Below are 20,467 nucleotides of genomic sequence, written 5' to 3'. Positions count from 1 at the left end.
TGCGGGGGCTGCGGGGGCGCCTGCGGGCCGGGCGGCGGGTGCTGGCCGGCGGGTGGCGGCGGCGGCGGCGGCGGCTGGAGCTGCTGGAGCTGCTGGAGCTGCTGGAGCTGGGAGTTCAGGGATGAGGTAGCTACAAGGAGAGAAAGGGAACGTGCAGGTGAAATACACTCGGCCGCGTCCCGCTGTGTGTGTCCCCGACCGCTTGCTCCGCGCGAGCTCGGAGTTTGCTCTCTCGCCCTCACCGCTCCGGTGCGGACCGGGGTTGTGGGGCGCCGGGAGGGAAGAGCCACTTCCTAGGGGAATTGTAAACTTTGGGGAGGACCAGCGGGTCACCCGTCCGGCGTTACTTTGCAGGGTACCGTGCAGTGCGAGCCGACGGTTTCCCTGCCTTCTCTCGCTCTTCCTTCCCGCACTGGCTTGGGAAAGACACTCAACGCTTTCAAGAGTTGCTTTCGACTGTAAAAGTTCAACCCGTTTACTTCTTTCGGCAAATGCTCAACCCAACGGAAACTAAGTTGTTTGTCACCTCCTTTTGATCAGCAGTGCCGTCGGTGGTGTCGTTGGCACCCGCTACTTCAGACATGTTAGTTTCAAGTTTGTACAGTTTTGGGTTTTTTTTTTTTTTAAATTTCAAGATGGTACATGCTTCTCAGCTTTGCAGAGATAAAAGCCTGAGTGGGAATATTTTGCCTGCTGATCAAACAGACAGGGCTCCCTTACCCCCACCCCCAAACTGGAAGGCTTAGAGAGCAGGCTACTGTGAACTCTGCAGTGGTTACTGGACACATTATCACCTCAAAACCAGGCCAGGGACTGAGAGAATGATATCATCTTTTCAAGATTCCCTTGTTCTTTGAAAAGTAGGAGTTGGTGGGCCCAGCTTCTTAAGACTGAACGCAGTAAATTTGTTCTCATATGCCCATCTGGCTCTGAACGATTTCTGCAGGAGGAAGACAGGTTGGCCAAAGAATGATCTAGAGAAAATTACTGCGACAAGTTCACCTCCTTCTTTGCCTGAATCTCAGTCTAAAAGCTTTCCAACTAGCCTACAAATAAATATAAGGGTCGATGTTGAACCCATTGGCCTTGGCTGCAATGTCTTCCTGCTTCTCCCCTACCTAGAATTAGTCAAGATTTTCAACATTAATAACTCCTCTTTGTATGCTAACTAGTTTGGATATAAATTTAAAAAATAGAATTAAAATAAATAAATAAATAAATAAAAACTCCTCTTTGTCACATTAAACTAGTTCCTATTTTTAAAGAAATGCTCCTTAAAAAAAAAAAAATCTTGTGGTTCCATAAAGTGCCGTATTGCACACCTGCCTTCACACAACAAATATGTTCTTGGGAAGTCTGTGTACATTGATTCGTATGTTGAGGACACCTAGAGAACTTTGTAAGAAAACCAAGCAATGACTATTTTTGTAAATTTCAGAGTCATTTCGTTAGGCTTACTGAACATCAGCTAGGCACAAGTACTGTGCCAATGTGTAGGACTCAAGGAGCCAATCCTGCCTTCACGGAGTTCATCATCTATTTATTGGAGATCAGATTAACTCATAGGAAACAATCAGGTTTAGGGGTAATTTTACAGAGTCCTGCTAATGGTAGACCAAAATGACCCAGAGAATCAGGACAGGGAGTTTTCTTTGGGTTAGAGAGGCCAGGACAGTGTTCACAGAGGGTGCCGAAGGAGAGTGAGGAGGGTTCAAGAGAGTGAGGGTCATTCCTCGAAAGGAAGGAAGAGAGGATATTACAGAATGTGAGAAGCGCCCAGATGACAAGGCCTGGCTTAGGTGATATTTCTGAAGGACAACGTGGAGAATGGACTGCCGGTACACAGGCTCTGGGAAGTTTGGGATGACTTTAGAGCTCAGAGAGGGTGGAGAGCCTATCTTTTGAAAGTGATGGAAAGACAGATCACTCCCAATTAGCCTCCAGTGTAAGTCAGATTTTAAATATATAATCGGGGGCGCCTGGGTGGCTCGTCGGTTAAGCGTCCGACTTCGGCTCAGGTCATGATCTCACAGTCTGTGGGTTCGAGCCCCACATCGGGCTCTGTGCTGACAGCTCAGAGCCTGGAGCCTGCTTCCGATTCTGTGTCTCCCTCTCTCTCTGGCCCTCCCTTGCTCATGTTCTGTCTCTCTCTGTCGCAAAAATAAATAAAAACATTAAAAAAAATTAAAAAAAATATATAATCAGATTTGTTTATTTTTATTTCTCTTTTTAAAATCAGGTTTGTTTAAAGCCAGGCACACACGTATTGGTGAAATGGTAGTTTGACGGCTCCCAGGGGCACCAAATACCAATCTGTGCTCTCAGACACCACGTAGAGCTTCCACATTGGACCAGTTGGGATGGCAAGTTTTCACCGGGTTGCTGAATTACTCTAGGTCTGTTCAACCACTCGGTCCATTGTGTGCCCTGCCTTGCATGTGAGTCCAGAGTGCTCTGGGACTCCAAAGGTAGAGATGGTGTGTATGAAAGAGGGCTGGAAAATACCCAGTCAATGGGAACTCTCTGAACCTTCTGCCCAATTTTGCTGCAAACCCAAAAATGCTCTAAAAAATTAAGTCTCTCTAGAAAAAAATACCCAGTCATCCCATTTACTGGAACTTTAAGGGAATGGTCTGGTTTCACCACCCGCCCATTCCTATCGTACAAAATCACATTTTATTGACAGTTTGGGAGCCCAGCTCAATTCTGACCTCCCAGGATCTTCCACAATCTGGAAGGTCCTGGAGGAGTGGGATTTGATCTCTCTTGGTAGAGTTACAGATCTGGGGAATCTGATTGCATCTGGCCTCCTGCCCGATTCAAATCAAGCCCGTCCTGATTTCTTTCAGGTGGGGGGGCACACATGTCAGCGCCTATTTTCATGGTTGACTTAAATACCATACTGTTTCATTTTGGTTAGAAAAGCATTTATCTAAATCAGCATTTAGAAGCAGGGTAGACCAGGGAATATTGGCAGACAGATATTGGCAGATGGGGAGGTGCAGCAGACCCTAACCTACTAATGAGACACGGGTCCAAACGTGTCTTCGTTCCTTTATGTTGCTATGTTCACATTGCTTGGCTCTTTCCTTCCCATAACCTGCAGCTTGTCTGGAAAGGCATTAAGTTAACCTCCACAAAACCTCTTCGAGGTTTTTACATAAGCTAATTTGGCATCGGCAGGCAAAAAATGATGGATAATAAACTATGTCCAGGCGTGTACTGGATGCAAAGAAAAGCATGAGGGGTTTATACAAGAATGCAACGCTGGTCTAAACAGCAAAGCCACCTACATAACACTGTGTAAAACGAAAGTGAAAAAAAAAAAAGCAGTAAAGCCCGGAGCCTCTAAAACTCTAAAGCTCATTGTATAAAGCGTATTGAGATACACACACAAGATAGGAAGGTTCAAAGACATTTAACTATAGAGAATGTTTGTGGATTAAATAATTGTTGAGTGTGAACTCTGACCCTATGCATGGAAGATTAAAGATTGTTACTTTCTGGGGGCGCCTGGGTGGCTCAGTTAGTTAAGCATCCGACTTTGGCTCCGGTCATTGTTCTCACTGTTTGTGAGTTCGAGCCCTGCATGGGGCTCTGTACTGACAGCTAGGAGCCTGGAGCCTGCTTGGGATTCTGTGTCTCCCTCTCTCTCTCTGCCCCTCCCCCACTTGTTCTCTCTCAGTCTCTCTCTCTCTCTCAAAAGTAAACAAATTTTAAAAAATGATTCTTACTTTCTTCCCTGGTATTTACATCCTTTTATGACTGTTTCCCCCCTGTCTGATTACTATACACTATGTAGACCAACAGTAAATGTAAAATTTAACTACAATACCAGTCACTATGAAGGAAAAAAAGAGATGCATAGAAATTGACATTACATTCACTTAACATTTTTCTTAAACTTACACTTTTAAAAAAGAAACCCCAAACAAAATTCCAGCCAACTCTGAATTTCCTAGAGAGAACACTGCGGTGAAACCAGTGGCTCGAAACCTCCCCAATAAATAATTTAATATGACAAAGGAGTAACCAGGAATCTTTCATTTCTCCATTTGTTCGGTTTCCATATGTCAGCTGTAAATTAGAAAAACTTCATTCTTTTGAATCTTTGTTAGAGGTTTCCTCAGGAAAGCACATACATAACAAAGCCACACACCCCTAGAGGTATTGGAATTTCATTGCCTGGGATTTACATAAGGCTACTTCCAAGGCAGGGACATGGAAAAGTGAAAGCATCGGGCATATGTGCACATGAAGGTCAAGTCCATGAAAGATTCTGGAGAAATACAGATGTGTCTTATACCTCCAAGGTATTTGAAACACCGTAGGACCACACACAGAAAGCAAAATGGCACTCGCGTATCAGAGGAAGTGCTCACTTTTGTTAACACAAAGTATAACATCATGTTAATCTAATCACTCTGTGGGGAGATCTCAACTTCAGCATTTCCTTGCACTTTTCAGGCTCAGGCATATAAGGGCATGGCTGGCACACTGGCAGTTTGGGTTTGACAGCCTGCTGGGAAGGGGGACAAACTAAGTCTGCTTATATATCTCTGGGCCTGTCTGGGAACTGGAGTAGCCTCATAGCAATACATTGACAGAGGATAGAGGATATAGGCCAAGGAGAAGGAGCCGGGTGAAGGCTTCTCCCCAGAATCCTGGGGCACCTGGGTGGCTCAGTCTGTTAAGCAGGTTAAGCGTCTGACTTCGGCTCAGGTCATGATCTCACGGTTCCTGGGTTCAAGCCCTGCATAGGGCTCTGTGCTGACAGGTCAGATCCTGGAGCCTAGAACCTGCTTCGGGTTCTGTGTCTCCCTCTCCCTCTGCCCCTCCCCTGCTCGTGCTCTGTCTCTCTCTGTCTCTCAAAAATAAATGAACATTAAAAAAAATTTAAAAACATAAAGTGCCCCGGAATCCTGAGAAAAGCGTAATGGTAATGGCTATTCAAATGCATCCTTAGTCCCATTCCCTGGTGCAAGCCTGTTCCTAGGCAGAAAGAAAAGGCACCAAGTAAAAACAAAGAGGTCAATGTATGAGGCTAAGTGCAAGGAGCCAGATGCCAAAGGCTATATACTGTATAATTCCATTTGTATGAAATGTGCGGAATAGGCGAATCCATAGTCACAGAAAGCACATTAGTGTTTGCAGAGGCTGGGGGTGGGGGCTGGGGAGTAACTCCTGGCAGGTATGGGTTTTCTGTGTAGGGTGTTTAAAAAGTTCTAGAAGGGGGCGCCTGGGTGGCGCAGTCGGTTAAGCGTCCGACTTCAGCCAGGTCACGATCTCGCGGTCCGTGAGTTTGAGCCCCGCGTCGGGCTCTGGGCTGATGGCTCAGAGCCTGGAGCCTGTTTCCGATTCTGTATCTCCCTCTCTCTCTGCCCCTCCCCCATTCATGCTCTGTCTCTCTCTGTCCCAAAAATAAATAAAAAACGTTGAAAAAAAAATAAAATAAAAAGTTCTAGAAGTAGATGGTGGTGGTTGGACATCACAAAGGTACTTAAAGCCACTGAATTGTACACCTTAAAATGGTTCAAATGACAAATTTTATGCTATGTGTATTTTACCACAATAATAATAATAATAATAATAATAATAATAATAATAATTGCTGTTTCTCCATATTCACACACTGGGAGCCAAGCTATACTGCTATACTGTCTCGGGATGCCACAGGCTAGGAAGGCAAGCCTTCTCCACTCTGCATGGCTTTGCAGCTCTGAGGGCTCAGGTCAGCCACCAGTGAGGGTTGTGCCTGGCGAAGCAGAGGGAGGGACACGGGCAGGACTGCAGGATGCCAGGTGGCCAAGAGAGGAAAACGCCATGCCCACCGCACGGGCACGGGTCTGACAGCGCAGAACAACAGGATCGCTATCAAAGTGAGCCACGGGCTTGCTCCTGAGCTCTGGCGAGATACTCCTCCAGAAATGCCAGAGAAAAGTATTCTTCCGAGTGGAAGGTGGACACTCTGTGTGAGCAGGTGGAGACCAGTGATGCAGTTTGGGTTCAAAATAAGACAGTGCTTCATAGTTTGGAAAGTACTTAAATTTACTATGAATGACTTAGCTTTTCAAGACAACCACATGGATAGATGATACCTTGCCATGCTGTACATGTTGAACTTGGGCTCAGAAGTTCACACAGCTTGACCTTTCCAAGTTTACCTAGCAAGTGAGTGTTATGGATGGCTCAGTCTTAGGTGTGCGTCTTCCAAGCCCTGAACATAAGAGAATCAGCTGTATGGATGGGCCAATCTATTTCCTCCTGAGGGCTGGAACAAAGGTAACTGCACACTCACACAGGGAGGGATGCCCTCTGAGGCTTTGCTCTTGAGAAGAGCTGGTCCAGGCACCTGGCTACAGAAGCTAATTTGGAAGTGTCTGCTCTGTGATGAATCGTTCAGCTCCTGGGAAAGCGTGTACAGTTGTACCTCTGTCCTGCTGCAGGCAAAAAATTTCTGAAAGCCTGCTGATAGGAAATGTACATGTGTGTTTGAGGATAAAGATGCTAATTTGAGGGCAAGACATGGGTCGTTATAAGGAACAGAGACATGGGGTTGCAGGAAGGGAAGTGAAAAATCTGAGCAGAAGGGAGGTGGGGACGGGCCACACAGCAATTTATTTGTGTCACAAGTTTGCCATCATGGTAAGAGAATATCTCGTCTACACTTAAACATCAGGCAGAAGCCATACTGGGCTCAGCTTGGTGACATTTTAAGTATCTGAGTAGGGGAACAGCTTATATTGTCCATAGAACTCTGTGACACCCTTGTCTGTAGAGTATTTTTGGTGACAGCAAGAGTTCTTTCTCTGGATGGATTTGTCTTTAATCAGGAACAGCGACTCCCAAATCGGTTCAGTCTTACAAATCACTGGGCTTGCGGGCCATCAAAAAGAAAACTTATGCTTCCTGATGTAGCTCTTGCTTTCCTAACTCTGTATCTGTCTATCTATCTATCTATCTATCTATCCATCTATCATCTATTTATTTTGAGAGAGAGAGAGAGAGAGAGAGAGAGAGAGAGAGAGAATCCCAAGCAGGCTCCATAGTATCATTGTGGAGCCTTATGTGGGGCTCAAACTCATGAACCATGAGATCATGAGCGGAGCGGAAACCAAGAGTCAGACACTTCACCTACTGAGCCATCCAGGCACCCCCTCACCCCACCCCAATGCTGTAATTATTGTTCACTTGTGTTGCCCACTAAAATCCCCAGGAGAAGAAAAAAGAATGGAATCTAGAACAACCCAACCAGAGGAAGTTGAGTTGGTAAACCTGGATTTCTGCTTCCTCCTGTGCCCCAAGAAACAACATCCAAGGTAGCTGAAGCAAGTGTGCAGATCAGGAACCCTTTGGTTCCCTCGTTAAGGGCATTTCCAGCCTGCACTGGTGGACAGGAGCTTTGCAAAGTGGATGGAAAAAACAGTGTGTCAGGAACGGAGGACTCTGAAAAACCTGCAGAAGGTGAGAACTTTTGGGGGAAATTTGCTTTTATTTTTGGCAACAGTGTTAAAAGGAAGCAAGATCCATTCTGCTTCAAAGATTATGATGTGTAACCACCTCACGTGTGGCCATGGTTAAGGTTCCAGAAATATCTTTAATCTGTCATTTGTTTCTCTTGCATGTAAGGCAGAGATCTCAGCATCTGTTGGGGTATCAGGAGAAAACAAAGAGAAAAAAAATTCTCCCAATGAAAAATCCCTACAAATTACTGGGTATTGCTGAACTACAGGAACTTCTTTCTTACCAAGCTGGTTTTTGCCCACTCTGGCAGCCTACCTCAAATTGTGGACAGAATCAACTGGGGACCTTGTTAGAAAAGTGGATTCCAGAGAGTAGGATGAAATCTGCATTCTAAAGCATCACCCAGGGAGGGGGTCAGGGGCCATTGCCACTGGGGCTCCCAGCATCCCAGACAGGACGGGGTGGCTCTTCTCTTGGCCTTCAACTGGAGCACCTCATTGTTCCACCTCCATAATTTTGAGAATGTGTTTTTCTGAAAAACGAATCCGTTCTTCCACCAGCAAAGGCATACCGAAACAAAATCGCTATTTGGAAAAAAAACAACAAAAAAACCAAAAAACAAAAAACAGAAAACAGACACCTGGGAATCTTTCAGTATCTTTAGCACATTCTTTTAGATATGAGGGCAATTTGCCACCCATTACTGCATTTGTTGACATTTTGGGGAGCACTCTTGTTGGAGTGTTTTCACAAGTATTAAGTGTGAGACTGTAATGTTAGCTTTTAGACGGCCCATTAAACAAGGAAGAGGAAAAGCAAAGAAGTACCCAGAGTAAAGCAAAGAGAAGCGGCAGCAGGGGCCATCGCAAAGGCCTGGGACTCAGCGGTGGCAAGGCCGACTGGAATTTCCAGTGGGATTTGTGGAGACCCTACTGTGAGCAGCTGATCTCCTTCCATCTCCTCCTGCAGAATGGCCCACAGCTAGGCCAACCTAAACTCTCCGGAAAAATCAGGGGAAGGCTCTCCTCTAAAGAAATTGAAAAACTTGTCTGGGGAAGAATTTGGATGTCCAATGTGGATGTGGGCACCCCAAAGCAAAGTCCTCTTTGCTAAAAAAGCTAGTCAGTTCCCAATCTCACCCCAACACACTGGGCTCTTAATACCCTTCCAAGCCCTTAGGAAGTCATTCCAGCTTCCTACCGTGTGCCAACCAAGTTGAAAGAAAAGAGGCTTACATCCCAATACTTCTCCCATGGAATTGCAGAACACCAAAGATAAAGATTGTTGAACAACTTAAAAGATTTCAGAGACAAATAAGAGCCCATCTACAAAGCAACATAAATCAAACTGGCATCAGACCTCCTGTTAGCAAAACTATATGGCTAAAACCACTGGAGCAATGCCTTCAAAGTTCTGGAAGAAGATGATTCCCAGCCAAGAGTTCTGTTGCTGGATAAACTTTCTGTCAACCGCGAGAGCAGAGTAAGACCCATTTTGGAACTTGCTGAAACTTAGACATCTTATCCTCACATGCTTTTTCTTGGGAAATTGAATAGGTACTTCAGCAAAATAAGGCGGTGACCCAAGAAAGAGGAAGATTTGGGATCCAGGGAGCAGTGTGTGACACGCAGGTGAGCAATACCAGGGAGCTCCACTACAACAGTGTCTGGAAGTTCTAGGAAGCACCGAGGCTTTGGTGAACTATCTCCAGAAAAAAGGAAGACTCCACAGAAGTGAGAGGATATTTGAGATCTTGGAAGAATTTGTAAATAGGGAAAAAAAGAAAGGAAACTAGAAACTCCAGCAAAACCAAAAGCTATCTGGGAAAGCCACAGTCAAGAAATGAAGCAGTTGTTCCAAATTGGCACAAGAAGTCACTGAGCTCCAAGAAGAGAAGTGGAACAGATTCTGTGTTGTAGAAAAATAAGAAGCTAGAAGAGGGCAGCCGCTTTGTAAAGAAGGTACACATTTCTTCTCACAATAAAAAAAGATGGGTAATAAGATACTTCAGGCAGAACAAAACAAATAATCTAAGACCAAGCTATGGTTTTTTAAGAAACAATAAAAGAAACAGACACCATGACCCAGTTGTGCGATGAGATGGGGCATGATTTTGAGCACTTGGTGAAGTGTGGAAGGAGAAGCTATTTGAATATTTTCTTGGAGTGGCACTAAAATCCAGTCTAGAAGGACATGTGATCACAGCATGCTTCTTGGCTCTTCAGGAAATAATAAGGTAGCCATATTAAGGTTAAGAGGGTTTACTGACTTTCAATTTTTGAAACAGCCTGTAAACAAGGCATGACAGATTTAATGAGAACATAAATGCTACTGAAATCCTTGACAACGTGGAAGTGGGAGTGAGGAGGGCAAGTGAGAATCAGAGCATTAGTGGGGAATCAAGAGATCCCTCCAGATAGGTGACTGAACAAATGGGGATTCAAAGATGCTATTTAAAGTTACAAAGCTAGGGCACCTGGGTGGCTCAGTCAGGTAAGTATCCAACTCTTGATTTTGGCTCAGGTCATGGTCTCGTGGCCGGTGGGATCAAGCCCTATGTCAGGCTCTGCACTGATAGCACAGAGCCTGCTCGGGATCCTCTTTCCCTCTCTCTTCCCCTCCCCTGCTCATGCTCTCTTTCTCTCTCTCCCTCTCTCTCTCTCTTTCTCTCAAAATAAATAAATAAACTTAAAACAATAAAGTTACAAAGGTAACTAAAACTAGCACTCTATTCCCATCAGGAGAAGGGAGAAAGAGGAAGTAGGAGATGTTATAAGTGAGCTAAACCCCCATATGCCAAAGCAGGAAATAAATAGGTGAGGCATCCACCAGCCAATAAATCAAGAGACAGAAGTAAATGGAAAGTATTCAGAAACACAGAGATAAACCCATTAGACCTGAAACCAGAAATGTGATTGCCTTGGGGGAGTAACCCTGAGGGTGGGGAGGGGTATGGCTGAGAACCACACCTTCTTCAGCACCCCTCTGTACTGAAATGATTAAAAAAAAATTTTTTTTAAACGTCTATTTTTGAGACAGAGAGAGACAGAACATGAATGGGGGAGGGTCAGAGAGAGAGGGAGACACAGAATCTGAAACAGGCTCCAGGCTCTGAGCGGTCAGCACAGAGCCCGACGCGGGGCTTGAACTCACAGACCGCGAGATCATGACCTGAGCCGAAGTCGGCCGCTTAACCGACTGAGCCAGCCAGGCGCCCCTGAAATGATTTTTAACCACATGCATGTGCTGCACTGACAAACGTCTTTAGAAAATCAGCTTGAACATTGTGGCTGCACCTTGTAGGACAACAGCTAATGCTGAGGTGCCAGGCACCGTTCTAGACCCTTTCCTTTCCTCGTCATTTCTCATCAGCCCTCCCAACAACTTTGCAGTCAGTCTCCTGGGTTGGATTTTTCCCAGATGTAGCACCTGAGCCAAGGATTCAAGTGCCAGTGATTTGTTAAGGAAGGGCTTCCAGGAGAAATCAGGAAGGGAGTGAGGAAAACAGGATAGGGAAGAGCAAGAAGCAAAGCAGGGCTGAGATTTCAGGTGAACCCCGCACCCCTATCCCTGTCTCATCCTCTCCCCAGGGGCTCTGAAGCATGAACTGCACCTCAGAGTCTGTTCTGTCTTGAAGCTCTCCTCCTCTTCCCACACCAGTCAGTTATCAGCTCCAGGGGTCCGGGAGCTTCTTATTCTCTATAAGGGGGAAGGGACTTCAGTGCCCAGGAATCAGAGAACTTCCTAAGAACGACAGCACAGTATTTAACAATTACTCTCAGAGGTGATTACACTATGTAGCAGGCCCAATAAGGTAATCAGAAATGCCCTCAGAGTGACAAGATATGAATTTCCATGGATCTTGTCTAAATGGTTTGGTCAAAACACAATCATACCAGGTCCCCTTGACTATCTTTCTATACAGACAAGTATATATCTATTTATATCTATAAATATACCAAAAAATATATACATATATAATATCCACCTATATCAGCATATATAATATCATATATATATATCAGCATATATAATATCACCATATATTATCACCTATATCTATATATAATGCTATACCTAGTTATATAATGTATACCATCTATCTATCTATCTATCTATCTATCTATCATCTATATCTACATCAAGCCAAATTAAAGGGACAGGAGGTCCCTAGGCTCCAAAACTTTGGCCATTTAATTACTGAACAGAATGCTGGTGATATAGGATTGAACAAAACAGCAATGGTTGTTGCTCTCATAGTGCTTAGAATTTAGTTCCACTGAAGGCCTTGAAGTGATGAAAGTTTTCACATAGTGATAGAATGTAACTATTCATCAGAGAGAGGTTAGTTGTTACTGGAAGCACAGAAAGAAATGCACTTCAGAAACCAATTCTGGGGTTGGAATGGTGTTCTGAGGCCATGACAGTTCTGGTCCTAGTGGCGGTGGTCCAAGTGGCGGCTATAGTATCTCATTGTGCAGATATTTGCAGCCATACTATCTTTGAATAATTGTCACGCCTAATTCTGTATTCACACTTATTCTGCCAAGATTAGGATTTTCATGGTTTTGTCCTTCTATAAGCGGAGAAATTGTTGGCCAAAGGACAATTGTATCAGGTCCCCTTGACAATTATATTTCTCTTTGTAAATTAAAACAGACATCGTGGTTTCATAAATCTGTCTCTTTGGGTGTGAGTCAGGAGAGTGATATTTGGATCCATTCCGGGACACTAATTAGATCTGGCTTCTTGAGCTCCCTAGGCTGGGGAGAATAGAATTTTCCATGGGCTCCACTGATGATACCAACTGTGGCATGAACCTTCTTTTGAAAAGTCCACAACAGACATTCGTTCCTCCTAGTCAGAAATGTTCCAAAGTTCATTCCACAAGATGCTAGCCCATGAAAAAGAGAGTGTTCCAGAATCAAATAATTTGGGAGACACTCTAGGTTGTATTCTATTTTTGCAAGCCCACAGTGAGCATTAGAATATTGATAGCGTAGAATTTCGGCATTTAAGAAAGCTGATCAGCATTTTTCATCCAGTACTCACCAAACTCATTTGGCCTTGGAACCCCATCATTTTGGGTTTTTTTCCCCTCAAACTTATGTGTATATGTGGAACCAATACTGTGAGGGAGCCATTCAGGAGTATCCTAAAGGTGTTTCTGTCTGTTGCAGTCAAATGTGACGTTTTTAGAGACGATTTTATATGTAAACAAAAAATGTACAGGTATACAGTGCATACACATATATACAATGTACCTGTATACAAGATACATACACAGTGTACAAATATAATATATATAAAATATATAATGTGCATATATGTGATACATATGCACACAATGTATATGTACACAATGTATTTATATACACACACACCGTTTATATACACTATATACATATATACCCAATACATTTATATACAATGTATATGCACATACATATTTGCATGTATAATTATGTCTATTTGATTTATATATTTATATATCAGGGTTTTTGGAGGAAATAATGAACTATTTTCAACATACAATAAGCTTAGGGGTGCCTGGGTAGCTCAGTCAGTTAAGCATCCAACTCTTGATTTTGGCTCAGGTCATGATCTCATAGTCAATGAGTTTCAGCCCTGTGTTGGGCTCTGCACTAACAGCACAGAGCCTGCTTGGGATTCTCTCTCTCCCTCTCTCTCTGCCCTTCCCCTGGTCATGCTCTCTTTCTCTCTCTCTCTCTCTCAAAAAATAAATAAATAAATAAATAAATAAATAAATAAATAAATAAAATGTATAAACTTTAAAAGAACTGAGCTCAATAAAAGTATTTTCTTCTTGAGATATAATTGACATATAACATATTAGTTTTAGGTATACAACATTATGATTTGGATATGTCTATATTGCAAAATGATTATCACAACAAATGTTAGTTAACATCCATCATCCCATAGAGTTACAATTGTTTTTTCCTTTCAAGGTGAAAACGTTTAAGATCTTCTTTCTTAGCAACTTTAAAATATGACATATAGTATTTTAACTATAGTCACTATGCTGTACATTACATCCCCAGGGCTTGTATATCTCATAACTGGAAGCCGGTACTTTCTGACCCTCTTCACCCATTTCATCCACTCCAAACCCCACTCCTCTGGCAATCACCTATCTGGTCTCTGTGTCTATGAGCTCAGGTTTTTTAAAGATTCCATGTATAAGAGAAATCATACAGTATTTGTCTTTCTGTCTGGCTTTTTTTAACTTAATATAATGCCCTTAAGATCTATCCATGTTGTTGTAAATAGCAAGATTTCCTTATTTCTCATGGCTGAATAATACTGCATGGTGTATGTATGTGTGTGTGTGTGTGTGTGTGTGTATGTGTATATATATATATATATATATATATATATCACATTTTCTTTATCCATATATCTGTTAATTGACACTCTAATAAGTACATGTACTCATCTATAATCAAATTTATCAAGTGTGGTGAAACCTCATTAATTCTTACTGAAGAGAAGTTTAAATGAGTGTAATAAGCATTTTTGATTAAAAATGGAAATAGGTGTTAAGGGGGGGTCAATGCATATGAATTTCTTAACATACGCAGGTTTTATAAATATATTTTTAATGTGTATTTATTTTTGAGAGAGAGAGAGCATGAGCAGGGGAGGTGCAGAGAGAGAAGGAGAGAGAATCCCAAGAATTTGACAGTGCAGAGCCTGATGTGGGGCTCAAACCCACAAACCATGAGAGACCATGACCTGAACCGAAGAAGTCAGATGCTTAACAAACTGAGCCACCTAGGCACCCCAACAGACACAGATTTCTTAAAGGCGAAGCCTTCCAAGTAGTCTAAAAAGAAATACAAAGGAGTGGGGCACCTGTGTGGCTCACTCGGTTAAGTGCCCAACTCTTAGTTTCAGCTCAGGTCATGATGTCACAGTTTTGTGAGTTGGAGCCCCGCATGGGGCTCTGAGCTGACAGTGTGGAACCTGCTTGGGATTCTCTCTCTCTCCCTCTCTGCCCCTCCCCCACTTATGCTGTCTCTGTCGTTCTCAAAATAAATAAATAAGCTTAAAAAGAAATACAAAGGGGAAAGGAAAGAGAAATACAAAAAAGTTTCCTGAAAGGTACAGAGGGAAACCAGAGCTGGAATTTTCTGTCACTAATTAGGATAACCTGGAGCCTAGCTGGACTCTCCCAAGTCCTAGAAAAGCATCACTGTGAGGGATTGCCTGCGTTGAGGATCCTGGAGTGGATACCCTGCTCTTCAAATAAGTATACAACATGAGTAAAAGACAAAAATACAGTTCTATCAACACTAAGTCTTTTGAAAAATAAGATCTTCCTTCAGAAAAAGATTTAAATAACCCCCTCCTGCTTTTTCCCATCAGATTTTTAAGTCTTCTTCAGGCATTAACAGCATATCAAATGAGCACTCCTAAGATATGAATGTGCATTTGGACTCAATTCCCGTGGATAGATTCTACATGTTCCTTGATTTTGCTTGATTGATTTTTCCATAACCTGCAGGGATTCATAGACTATCTATGGCCACATTCGTTCTTTATTTGAAATCTATTTGTTCAACAGATGAGGCCAAATTTATTCATCAGCAAATCCTAACCCTCCCATAATAACTGGTTTCCTTCTCTTCTGGAGTTTGGCAGAGGCTTAGTGAGGAGTCCGGTGGAAAACAATGCGACTCCCTGGATGTCAGTTCTCTAGGCTCTGCTCTTTCTCCAACACAGGGATAGTCAGGGCTGTGTTTGTTGTGCTGTGAGAGGTTTGAGGTTCACAGCACATTATTGACTATGACACCTTCCCTTCTTAATACCATATGAGTTTAATGACAGAAAATTCATTGCGGTGGAGTAAGAAGCAGCTCAAAGAAGCGTTCGTGTAACATTCCATCCCATTATTTTTCCTCCACAAACGTGAGACACAGTTATTTGCATCCTTGGTGGCCTCCCTTCTCAAAAGGTCAATCCACCTTTTCACGGGAGGTTAAAAGGTTTAAAATTATAGCTAACATTTACTGAGCATGGCTTTTCCCAAGGAAAATTTTACATTGATAGGGTAGAAGCAAAGCCATATTGGGGCACCTGGGTGGCTCAGTCAGTTAGGCGTCTGGCTCTTGATTTGGGCTCAGGTCACGACCTCACAGTTCGTGGGTTCGAGCCCTAAGTTGGGCTCCTGCCCTGACAGTGCAGAACCTGCTTGGGATACCTTTCTCTCCTTCTCTCTCTGCCCCTCCACACTCCCCGCTCGTGTACCCTCTCTCTCTCAAAATAAATAAACTTTAAAAAAATAAGAAAGAAGTGAAGCCATATTCACTAAACATAAACATGCGGGTATGGGGGAAAGAGAAGTATGCTCATGTAAGCTCATTTTATATTTCTATGCTAGTAAGATAATAACATATTTCTTTAAACTTATCAGACAAAGCAAGATGTAACACTGGCCTTCGAAGCATCAGCATTTGCCTTTCCCTTCAAATGAACATTTGCAGGGGAAAATATTACAGGCAATTCAGTGGATACTGTGCCTGGTTTAAACACAGCACTATGTTCACTCAAATTTCTTTTAGGCTATAGACACATGGGCCAGTGCTTATTTTCATGGTTGATTTAATCCATCCCCTCTGCCACTGTGGGGATTATTCCCTACAGTTATTCTCCAGTGATCTGTCAGCTCAGATTAAAAAAAGTTAAGTGACAAAGATATGGTGGCTGATTCCTTTAGAAGGCTGTGGATCCTAGGATGTATAGCAAGAGATTTCTTTTTAAGCATCTGACTGTGTTCTCCTCATTTTAACTCCCCCATGTCACTACAAGCCTTCCTTATCTAGGCTGAACTTCAAACTCCTTAAGCAGGTAATTCAATTTTGTTCCTATACAACAACTTCAGGGTTGCCTCAAAGCTTCATAGCTCTTACCCCATTGGTTCTTGCATATTTCTCGAGAAGGGGAGATGGCATATTAGCATATACTTCCTCTCACTTTGCAGATGAAGAAACCTAAACTCAGACATGAGTCTAGGACTATGTGTATTCTAGGTTTGCTTGGCCTGCACAATAACTGATAATACTTTCCTTAAGCTGCATCTATTTTTATATTTTGAAACATAGGAATTAAAGATAAACCCTTGCTAGATTTGCAATTCAATTCCAGATTCACTGAAAATAAATCTGGCACAAAATAAGTTTGTTTGTTTGTTTATTTATTTATTTATTTATTTATTTATTTATTTATGAAATAGGCTTCAGGCCTGGCATGGAGCTTAATGTGGGGTTTGAATTCATGACCCTGACATCAAGAACTGAGCTGAGATCCAGAGTTGGACGTTCAACCGACTGAGCGACTGACCCAGGTGCCCCACAAAATGACTTTAATTGGATGGCAAAGAATTACTCACATTGCATCATAAATATTATTATAATTCTCATTTTTATTTTCTTTTCCCATTTCTACTGCAGAATTCTTTGGTAGAATAATTAATATACCTCATGGCTAATTTGGTTAGGTTGTATTGGTGTGCAAATTGGCCATTCGAGTCACATAGTTCATTCTAAGCTTTTATATGTACTAAGTTAAAAAGAAGAAAACTAGTAGTTTCAGTGAAATAATTACATTAATGATAAGCCTATTGGAGGAAAGAGCCATCAAGAAAAATCTTTGGAAAATTCACAAAAAGCAATAGATGCTGGAAAATTAATGAGGTCTGAATGTAATATGGTCGTATCCCCCGTACAGGTACAAGTGTTTTTGCAAATATTTTGTGGATTTCTGCCAGGCTGGTTGATCTTGCTTATGGGACATAAAGTAACATTATTTTTACTTTGTTAAGGCAGTCTGGACACAAGAGGCAACACAAATGTTATCAGTAAGGCTAGATCAGGTTATACCGTGGTAACAAGTAGCTCTAAACTCCCAGCTGTTTAGCTCAACAAAGCTTATTTGTTTTTGTGTCTCTGTAAGCTGGCAGGGGTTCTTAGCTCATTATAGTCACTTAGGTGCCCACGTCACTCTTTTGAACATGGCCAGGATGATGCCAGGAGGAAAGAGCTTTTGGGGGTGGGGATCAAATGCTCCCGCTTGGAAGCGCGTCATCACTTTCCCTCACAACTCATTGGCCAGCACTAGTCACGTGGCACGTAAAACCCCAAGAAGACCAGGAAGTGCCATACTTTCCACTCCCAGAGTGGGGGGAAAGCCAGAAAAATTTCCTGAAGGTAATTAATGACCCCCCCGCGAAGGCACCACTCTGCCTCTAGGTTAGCATCTGCATTCATTACTTTCTTTCTATTTTTGTTTTCACTCACAGTAAATTTAACCCTTAAAACTTAAATTTAATTTCCCTTAAATTTAACCTCATTATTGTCTTGATCATTGAGAGAGGCTATTTTTTTGTCTTCCAAGATTTTATTCAGATTCAAGTTAGTTAACATAGAGTAGTATTGGTTTTGGGAGTAGAATTTAGCGGTCCACCACTAACAGACAACACCCAGTGCCCATCCCAACAAGTGCCCTCCTCAGTGCCCATCACCACACAGCCCATCCTCCTGTCCACCTGGAAGAGCCTGGTAACTGGCCTCCTATTTCGTAACTTCTCTGTTCTGTCTCATTCATTCGACAAAGGAGATCAAGTCATGTGTCAAGTGCCCCTCTGCCCCCAGAATTACCTTTCTAAAACACAGATAGGATTATATTGCTAATTGAAAGAAAAAGACTGCATGATAGTTCCCCCAATCCAGAGAATGAAACTGTAGTGCTCTGCCCATTTGCTCCAGCTCTCCTTTCTGGACTCGTCTTCACCCCTTCTGAGAACTCTCAGGCCAAGGTCTGAGGTAGAAGGTGGTGGTACCTGGCTCAACACAGGGCTTGAACAAAGTTTGAATTGGTTAGCAAGCTTGAAAAATCAGGAGAGTCTGCATAAAATACACATGGTCCGTTTTTCATGGGAAAAACATCCAGAAGGCCTTGCAGCAGGACTCTTGTTCCTGTAGGGGAATTGTGAGATCATGGCGGCCGAGTAACAGCTGTCCCGCTCGCTGGGCCCGGTGCCCACCATAGCCGGAATGAATTGATCTTGTCCGCACTCTTCTGTGGGGTGGTCGTGTGGCCTCTGCACTATGATGAGTAATGTGTACCCAGTTGCCTCTTTTGCCAAATATCTTCTACAGAAGGTGACCATGTTTCCATCCAGTCTTTGTTTTCCTCTTAATCTTCCTGCCTCCTCTCAGCAGCTTGCATATAGTAGGTGTTCACTAAATAATTGAGAAATGATCACGGCAGGCAACTGCAATTGGTTTCACCACGTGCTAACTTTATTCTGTTCTTTTTACCTTATGCCATGTCCTTGTTCTGGCTTGGCTCACAAGAGAACAGATACCATGGGAGAATTCCTTTTTTTTCCCTTAATATTTATTTATTTTTGAGACAGTGCACATGAGCGGGGGAGAGGCAGAGGGAGAGGGGGACAGAGGATCTGAGGTAGGCTCTGTGCTGACAACAGAGAGCCTGATGAGGGGCTTGATCTCATAAACTGTGAGATCATGACCTGAGCTGAAGTCACTTAACTGACTGAGCCACCTAGGTGCCCCTATCATGGGAGACTTTTTGAGGTGAAAGGGATTCCCTGCTCAGGTCTTTTAGAAAAAGACTAGGATCTACAATTAACCTTGTGGAGGGGTATAGATTTATAAGAGAAAAAAAAAGTCAAATTCCTGTGTTCCTTGTTTTTTTTTTTTTTTTTGGTAACTATACAGGTAAAGGTAGCCATGTCCTAAACATTCTGCGGAATAATTTTGTTTATGAACTAGAAAGTTCATAAAGGAAGTGAATGAACATGTAAGGATTCAAGATTTGAAGGTGTGCTATAGAAACTCAACATGAAATATGTATATGAAACATGGTCAAAGAGGAAATGAAAAGCTTAAAATGCTCTGAGAGGTTATCTGGAAAACCAGTAAAGGGCTTCAGGTGGGTCTGCCATGGACAGATTAACTCATAATCTTAGAAGAGTGAAAAATGTCATCAAAACCCAGAACTGACCCTAATTGCACCCAATCTGGGGAGAAACATCATAGACCATATGGATTAAGAGGGTTTGAGTTGAAGGTCAGGTTTTTAGTATGTCCTAGCTAGCAGGATGTGAAGTCAGCCAGGCATAACAATCATGATGCCTGGTTAAGTGAGCCAGTGGTAGAAGGGCAGAATGGCCATGTAGATGCAGGGGGACCCCACGGGTCAGTGGCTATCCTCCTCTTTCCATGGCCACGCTCTACTCCTCCCCATCAGCAAATGCATGCTCTGTGCATGAGGGAAACTGGGCAGGAGGGTGGGATGAGCACAAATTCACTAACAGTATCGGCAAAACAACACCTAGAGATCCTTTCTACTTGTAACGAATTACGACATTAAATACACGTCTTGAACATGTTACAGGTAAGCTGTTTAGAAGAAGAGGGGAATTTGAATTTTATGGCAACACAGCATCTCATAAGTTACTCATTCTTGTTGTTGCCTGCCTAGACCAATGTAATGGTCTTCTGTTTTTTCTTCCAATATGTGTGTGTGTGCATGCGCATATATATATATATATGCATATATACGTATATATATGCATATATATATATATGCACCTTCATAGAAATGATTTTTACATTGTAAGTGATCCTTTTCTAAAGTACAGTTGACACACAATGTTACATTAGTTTCAGGTGTACGACATAGTGATTCAACAACTCTGTAGGTTATGCTATGCCACCATAAATGTAGCTACCATCCACAAAATATATATAAAATAAAATAAATATATATATATATATATTTATTTTTTGTTTGTTTATTTTTGAGAGAGAGACAGAGACAGAGTGAGAGTGAGGAAGGGGCAGAGAGAGAGAGAGAGACACAGAATCAGAAGCAGGCTCCAGACTCTGAGCGTCAGCACAGAGCCCAATGCAGGGCCCGAACTCACGAACTGGGAGATCATGACCTGAGC

At 42.7% G+C, this 20,467-nt stretch overlaps 1 protein-coding gene across 1 annotated transcript in view; it reads right to left on the bottom strand.

Moving 5' to 3' along the window:
- Positions 1–20,467, bottom strand: part of POU6F2 (POU class 6 homeobox 2) — a 470,270-nt gene that overhangs the window by 127,422 nt on the left and 322,381 nt on the right. Inside the window, exon 5 of the mRNA XM_040471600.1 lies at positions 4–130. Coding sequence (XP_040327534.1) covers positions 4–130 — 127 coding nt within the window. The remainder of the gene's footprint in view (positions 1–3; positions 131–20,467) is intronic.

Source organism: Herpailurus yagouaroundi, unplaced genomic scaffold (genome assembly GCF_014898765.1).
Source record: "Herpailurus yagouaroundi ecotype Mexico unplaced genomic scaffold, PumYag 100, whole genome shotgun sequence".
Classification (NCBI taxonomy): domain Eukaryota; kingdom Metazoa; phylum Chordata; class Mammalia; order Carnivora; family Felidae; genus Herpailurus; species Herpailurus yagouaroundi.
Note: the sequence above shows the minus strand (reverse complement) of the source record. Positions and strands in the feature narration are given on the sequence as shown.